Genomic DNA, 7,500 nt, shown 5'->3' with positions numbered 1-7,500 from the left:
ACATGAACCAATAATAGTGAACTGGGGCTAATTCAGAGCTTTTTGCCCCAATGCATGCTGGGACGCTTCACACCCCCCCCCCCCCTCCTAAAACGCTTCAGTATTAAAGTTCAGTACTATAGTTGCATGGGGCTTCGTTGTGAACACATTTGTCAACTATTTAAGCCCCCCCCGCTCCTCTTTTTTGAAAACCAAAATATGGTCACCCTGTTAGGTTGCAAAATGTTTTGAAGGCTTGAAATGTGGAAGGCTAAAACATGTTGAAGTTTCTCCTATAGCCTACCTAAGCCTACACAGCATGGTTAGACATAACATTTGAGCCTTTAAACTTGACTAACATATCGCTTGCATTTGTGGTGTGCTTCATGGCATGTTAAACTGTTAACAGCAAGTTGTCTTGCGGTTTGTAGTTTGTTTGGAGAGAAATAGCTGAGTCATGTTTGCAGCCATCTATGTCTGTGCTTTCAATGGCCATCGCGTGCAGAATGTCTGTCGATGCTGGCTTTCGGTCAATGCTTGTAACGTTAACATTGAGCCCGTTTGTCGTTTAGCCGTTAGCTCAGGGACTTGAGTTATTGTGGCGTTGGTTCGGTGGTTTTCTAGCCGCGTTAGTTAGCACATTGTTGAGGTAGCGTCAGAGTTTGCCAGTTTCCGACTGGAGTCTATTTTTACACCACTCTCTACAGGGGGCCCCTGCTGTTCCTTTCACCACACAAACACACACACACACACACACACGCTTTTTATTCAACGATGTAAAGTCACTTTAAAAATGCACTCTCAGAAAACAGCAGTGCAGGTATGAGGTCTCCCGGTGCAACTCCAGTCAGCGTTAGCGCTTTAGAAATGATGGAGGAGTTCAAAATAAACCTCACAGAAGCATTTCATCGCTCCTTCTCCTTGCTCATTCTGGCTTCCTTTCTTCCGAGCAGACTAAACCAGTAGCGTTTGCGGTGCGGACAAACGTCAGCTACAGTGCCTCTCTGGAGGATGATGTTCCCGTACCAGGGATGGCCATCTCCTTTGAGGCCAAAGACTTCCTCCACGTTAAGGAGGTCAGTGGTGAACGCCCACTCACACACTCCACACACATACTTACAGTACGGTAAAACTGGTCTAAGCCCTTTTATACTTAAGGTGGTAGAGATGTTTATTGTTATGTAATGTAAGGTTTAAGAATGGATAGTGATGAGTCCTTTCTGCCCGCGGGACAGTGATTGGTTTAAAACAGTTTTATAATGATTGATTGATTAATCTTACAGTGGTAAGAATAATGATGAAATGTATGTGTACTTACAGATATTTGAGATACAGATATATCGAGCTGTTTTATGATAATAGTAATAATAGTCGGTGTGTGTGTGTGTGTGTGTGTGTTTACAGAAGTATAATAACGATTGGTGGATAGGACGTCTGGTGAAGGAAGGTTGTGAGATTGGTTTCATCCCCAGTCCCGTGAAGTTGGAGAACACACGCCTTCATCAGGAACAGAGAGCCAAACAAGGCAAATTTCACTCCAGGTACACTCACACACACACACACATACACACACCCTCACACACACACACACACACACACACAAATACACGTAATGGAAAGATGACATTAACACAGTTAATTGAGTCAAAACTCTCTCTTTCTCTTTCCTCTCTCTCTCTCTCTCTCTCTCCCTCTCTCCCTCTCTCTCTCTCTCCCTCTCTCCCTCTCTCTCTCTCTCTCTCTCTCTCTCTCTCCATCTTTCTCTGCAGTAAATCCGGAGCAAATTCCTCCTCTAGTTTAGGTGAAGTGGTTCCAAACTCACGCAAGTCCACTCCTCCGTCATCAGGTAAAAGTCGTGGTTGTGTCTGGTGAAAGAGTCCTGAAAAAAAAAAAAAGAAAAACCGACACAACATGAATGTGAAAGATGATTATTATGGAGAATCTCCTGTGTTATGGTTAACTTCTCAGTGTCCAATGCATGATTAACACTGACACTGATGATCATCATTCATCTGAAAGGACAGACTCTCATCCTGTAAACAGGCTCCGTCCGCACTGACAGGACACATTTATATGTTATAATAGAATAGAATATGAGTGATAGTACCTGAGTAGTTTCTGTTGCATTTTCAAATGGTTCTGCCAATGTGGAGCTAGTGAATGATACTGAGTCTCTGTAGCTCTTTCCATCTATCTATCTATCTATCTATCTATCTATCTATCTATCTATCTATCTATCTATATGTCTGTCTGTCTATCTATCTATCTATCTATCTATCTATCTATCTATCTATCTATCTATCTATCTATCTATCTATCTATCTATCATTGTAAGGTCATAATTAACCTGCATGTCAGTAATTATAATAGTGTTTTTCTGACTTCTTGTGGTTTATAATGAAGATAGCAATAATAATGAAATGGTTTGCTTCTAACTTGGTTATTAATGTACTCATTTATTTACATAAGCTGTATATTCATGTGCAATATGTATTTGTAATATGGTTGTAATATGTATGTAATAACCCATATTTTTATGGTATATATGTGTAATATACTGTGCATATGCACTTTGATATGACTGTAACAACGAAAGATAATCACAAGATTGAAGGGGTAGTGATCATTTGAAATTTTAGGATTTAAGCATCTTAACATTTTACACTTTTGCCCTTGTAAAACCACTGAAGACCTGCAGAGCCCCTGTGTAATGGTGGCTCTGTCCGTGTGTGTGTGTACGTGTGTGTGTATGCGCGCGCGTGTGTGTGTGTGTGCGCGTGTGTGTACAGCCATTGACATAGACGCCACAGGTTTAGACCCAGAGGAGGGTGATCCTCCCCCCAGCCAGAGGTCACCTAAGGCCAGCCCAAACCCAGTCTTATCCCCTTTAGCCCGCGAGAAACGAATGCCCTTCTTTAAGAAGGTAACCTATAGCAACGGGCCCGACCTCACCCCTGTTCTTCCATAGCCCGCCTGTACGACTGCCTCACCAGCAATCACTGCAGACACACTGCGTCCGTCCGTCTGTCCGTTCGTCCGTTTGTCTGTTTGGCTGTCTGTCCGTCTGTCTGTCTGGTCGAATGTCCATTTTGCTCTGTTATGTCGTCTCTCTGTGTCCACGCAAGGAGCCACAAGCATGCCTGCTTGTTCTTAACCACTCTCTCTCTCCTCTCCACCGTCTCCCTTTCTCTCTCTCTTTTTTCTCCTCTCTCTCTCGCTCTCTGTCCTTTTATTTCACTTCCTTAGCTAAGCAGAGGCAAAAGTTGGTAAGTGTAGGTTTCACTGTTGGCTGTACAGGGACCTCCTGTAGCCTGCTCTGGCCAATGGGATTTCTGCATCGCTTTGTGTTTTCCTCCTTTCCTGTGTCTGTGTGCGTGCTTGTGTGTGTGTGTGTATGTGTGCGTTTATGTGTGCGTGTGTGTTTATGTGTGTGTACGTGTGAGTGTGCGTGCACGTGTGAGTGCGCACGTGCGTGAGTGCGTGCGTGAGTGCGTGCGTGAGTGCGTGCGTGTGTGAGTGCGTGCGTGTGTGAGTGCGTGCGTGCGTATGTGTTTGACGTAGAACAGGATCTCACTGTTTCCCATATCTCTTGTTTTTTTTACTTTGATATTTCCAGTTGACCAGTTATGAGAAGTCTGTCAGCAGCCATATGTTTGTTTTTTGCCTCTTATGAAAAGACTTACGTAAACCAATTTCTTACATAAAAACTTAGGCCCTCAAAACCACACAGAGCACCGCAGCACTTATAGAAATCCCCAGAGCACGGTCTTGGCACAATTACAGGGACATTTGATATCCTCTGTGCTTGTGTGTGTGTGTGTGTGTGTGTGCGTGCACGAGAGAGAGAGAGTGAGAGAGAGAGACAGAAAGAGAGAGATCACAGTTATCAAACCATTGTTAAACAACATAGTCAAACACAGCCAAAGGTTTGTTGTATTGTGTTTAACATGTGGGTCTCACACTAACTTTCCACACGCTTTTCAGTGAGGTCCTGTCCTCTATGTGTTTGTGTGTGCGCGTGTACATGTGTGTTTTTCTTATTCTGCTGTTGGTGATGTTTTCCTTGTCAGACTAACCTGGTACTGAAGTTCTTTGTACATGTGCTAGCAGTTTTTCCCCACTCACGCCATACTCTTCAAACACTCGATTCTCTAGCAGCTCTGACTACAACTCCTGAACAATGAAGCGAGATCCTACCCAGCACAAAGACTTCCCTGTTACTCAGAGCTCAATTTATCATTAGAATGATTCCTTGTAGTGATCACATCAGTAATACAGCAGGAGAATGATGTGTGTTATGGTGCTACGAGGAAAAAGCAGCAGTAATTGTATCACTAGTAGTAGACAGCAGTATTAGTAGTATCAGTAATAGTATTAGCCTTAGTATTACTACTATTAGTATCAATATTAGCAGTAGTAGTAACACTAACTGTAGCAATACTAAGAGTAATACTATACTAAGCAGTAAAGCAGTTGCAGTAGTAGCAGTAGAAATTTTAAAGCAGTAGCACAAATAGCAGTAGTGGTTTTAGTTACATTAACAGCAGTAGTGGTTTTAGTTACATTTACAGCAGTAGTAATTGTGGTAGCAGAAATAGCAGTAGTGATTGTAGTAAAAGTAAGAATTGTAATAGTAGTAGTATTGTAATAGCAGTGGTAATTGTAGTAGTAGTAGTATTTGTAGTAGCACTGGTAATTTTAGTTACAGTAATAGCAGTAGTAATTGTAGTTGCAGTAGAAATTGTATAGGTGGTAGTAATTGTAGTTGTAGTGATTGTAACTGTAGTTGCAGTAACAGCAGTGGTAATTGTAGTTGCAGTAGTAATTGTAGTTGCAGTAATAGCAGTAGTAATTGTAGTTGCAGTAGTAATTGTAGTTGCGGTAGTAATTGTAGTTGCAGTAATAGCAGTAGTAATTGTAGTAGCAGTATTAACCGTTGTACCAGCAGCAGTGAAGGTACCAGTAACTGTTGTTGGGTTAAAATAAGGAGAGAATCGTGCAGAGACAGACAGAGAGAGGGAAATGGGGTGAAGTGTGAGCACACCCGACACACACACAGTGAGAGAGGGAATGTGATGGGATGGAGTCTCTGGTTCGTTGGTCACATATTCTCACTCGCTGTGCACAAGTGCAAGTCCAACTTTCCCTTTTCACGGAAAGTTGGAGTTTACAGAGTTGTGCCTGCAGTGAGTGTTTTTTTAACCTGACCTGATTTTACAGTGGAATTTTAAGAGAGCTAAAAAACAAATCCATAGGGTGACAGAGAGCGACTATAAAAGACTCATTATATTAATCAAACAAGCACAGTCTTGTTTAGTATTTTAAATTATGACTCAGTTTTTCTGTATGTGTGTATGTGAAGTTTATAAATAATCTTTCGCACAGCCTGTCATTTTGTTTGGGCCTGATACTCAACACTGTTGAATTAACACTGGGAGTGTAAATGTGAAATCAGTTCACATGAAATCATATGTATAGTCTCGTACAGTGTTAATTTAACACTTGTCAGTTTGCTGTGTGGTCCTCGACGTTGGAGAATGCTCACTATCAGAATGCTTCCTATTACAAACCAGAGACCGGCATTTTGTCTGTTTGTTTTTGTTTGTTTAAGGCTGGTGTTTTTGGAGTAAACAAATTTGTTCCCGTCTTTGCCGTTTTTCAGCACCCTGGTTTATTTTTTGCTCTCTTAAAATCTCTAAACTACTGTGATGGTTTGGACTTATGAGTATTGTGGGGTCTGTGACGTGTGCGTGTGTGTGCCTGTGTGTGTGTGTGTGTGTGTGTGTGTGTGTGTGCTAAACGCTGACTTGGTGTGTGTTCTGGTGGGTTACAGACAGAGCACATCCCACCTTATGACGTGGTGCCCTCCATGAGGCCCGTTGTGCTGGTCGGACCGTCTTTAAAGGGCTACGAGGTCAGTCAATCAATCAATCAACCAACCAATTGGTCAATCAATCCATCAATCAATCAATCAATCAGTCAGTCCATGCGTCAGTCAACCAATCAGTCAGTCCATGCGTCAGTCAACCAATCAGTCAGTCTGTTAATCAGTCAGTGATTCAACGAATCAATCAAGCTGTCAGTCAAGCAATTGATCGATCAATCAGTCGGTCAATCAGTCAGTCGCCTGATGTTATCACTTGGTCTGGCAATACTCAGTAATGTGTTTTAGTCATCAGTAACGACTTACAATTTTGTAATAGTAATTCTGTATATTTATGAATATGCTGTAATATATTTTTAATATATTTTTATATTGATCAAGGTGCTGTAATGTATTTATATTTATTTGTATTGATATATTTGTAGTGATAATGGCGCTGCTCTGTATATTTTTAATATATTTCATTAATGTGCTAAATGACGAGTGTGATAAATGTACAGGTTTATCTGCCTGGAGCTCATTTCAACATGAGATTGTTTTGTGTTTCACCCCTTAGGTGACGGATATGATGCAGAAAGCGCTCTTTGACTTTTTAAAACATAGATTTGAAGGAAGGTAAGTAAGACAAGAGAAAGATTAATGATTAGGAGAGAGGGAGAGAGAGAGGGGGGGGGGGGGGTCTGCTCTCTTTCTTCAGTTATTCTCTGTCTCTTTGGTCCTCCTTAGGGAGCGGGTGACTCTGTGTGTGTGTGTGTGTGTATGTGTGTGTGTTTTCAGTGACTTTAAATAGTCTGGACTTATTGCCTTAATTGGACATGCTGGGCTGTTAGTGCAGTGAGTGCTGGATTGCGTGTCTGTTCTCTTTCCTTCTGTGCTGCCGCAAAGACAGACTAGAGTCAGGCCTTGTCCACACACACACACACGCACGCATGCACACGCACACACACACACACACACACACGCACATGCACATTTGGGGTGTTTACCGTGTGTCCACATGCACACACTCATCCTGAGTGTAGTTGTAAGACTATGTGAGATGAGCCCATTTAGAGGAGCTGGCCCTGATTTGGAGGAGTTGGTTCACTTTAATTTATTGATGTGTTTGGGGAAATTGGGAGAGTCCTTCAGCTGAGATGATGTAGGCCTTCATGTCTGGCTGTGAGGTGTAAACAATTCTCTGCTCTCATATCTGAATATGTGTGTGTGTGTGTGTGTGTGTGTGTGTGTGTGTGTGTGAGAGAGATAGAGAGAGAGCCAGAGAGTGTGTGTATGTGTGTACGTGTGTATGTTTGTGTGTGGGTGTGTGTGCGCGCGCGTGTGTGTGTGCGTGTGCGCGTGCGTGTGCGCGCGCGCATGTGTGTGTGTACGTGTGTATGTGTGTGTGTATGCGTGTGTGTGTATGTGTACGTGTGTGTGTGTGTGCGTGTGTGTGTGTGTGTGTGTGTGTATGTGTACGTGTGTGTGTGTGTGTGTGTGTGTACGTGTACGTGTGTGTGTGTGTGTGTATGTGTACGTGTGTGTATGTGTGTGTGTGTGTGTGATAGAGAGAGTGGGTGTGTGCACAAACCCAGCAACTCTGTCCTTCTCTTTTTTTTTCATTTCTTAGGAATTGTTTATAGGAAGCAGTGCATTTC

At 42.5% G+C, this 7,500-nt stretch overlaps 1 protein-coding gene across 1 annotated transcript in view; it reads left to right on the top strand.

Moving 5' to 3' along the window:
- cacnb2a (calcium channel, voltage-dependent, beta 2a) overlaps positions 1–7,500 on the top strand; it is a 22,662-nt gene that overhangs the window by 10,360 nt on the left and 4,802 nt on the right. The window contains exons 4-9 of the mRNA XM_030779603.1: positions 933–1,055; positions 1,384–1,520; positions 1,749–1,825; positions 2,769–2,902; positions 5,813–5,893; positions 6,420–6,478. Coding sequence (XP_030635463.1) covers positions 933–1,055; positions 1,384–1,520; positions 1,749–1,825; positions 2,769–2,902; positions 5,813–5,893; positions 6,420–6,478 — 611 coding nt within the window. The remainder of the gene's footprint in view (positions 1–932; positions 1,056–1,383; positions 1,521–1,748; positions 1,826–2,768; positions 2,903–5,812; positions 5,894–6,419; positions 6,479–7,500) is intronic.

This window comes from Chanos chanos, chromosome 7, assembly GCF_902362185.1.
Source record: "Chanos chanos chromosome 7, fChaCha1.1, whole genome shotgun sequence".
In the NCBI taxonomy this organism is placed as follows: domain Eukaryota; kingdom Metazoa; phylum Chordata; class Actinopteri; order Gonorynchiformes; family Chanidae; genus Chanos; species Chanos chanos.
The sequence above is the reverse complement of the archived record's forward strand: the minus strand, read 5'-3'. Positions and strand labels throughout refer to the sequence as shown.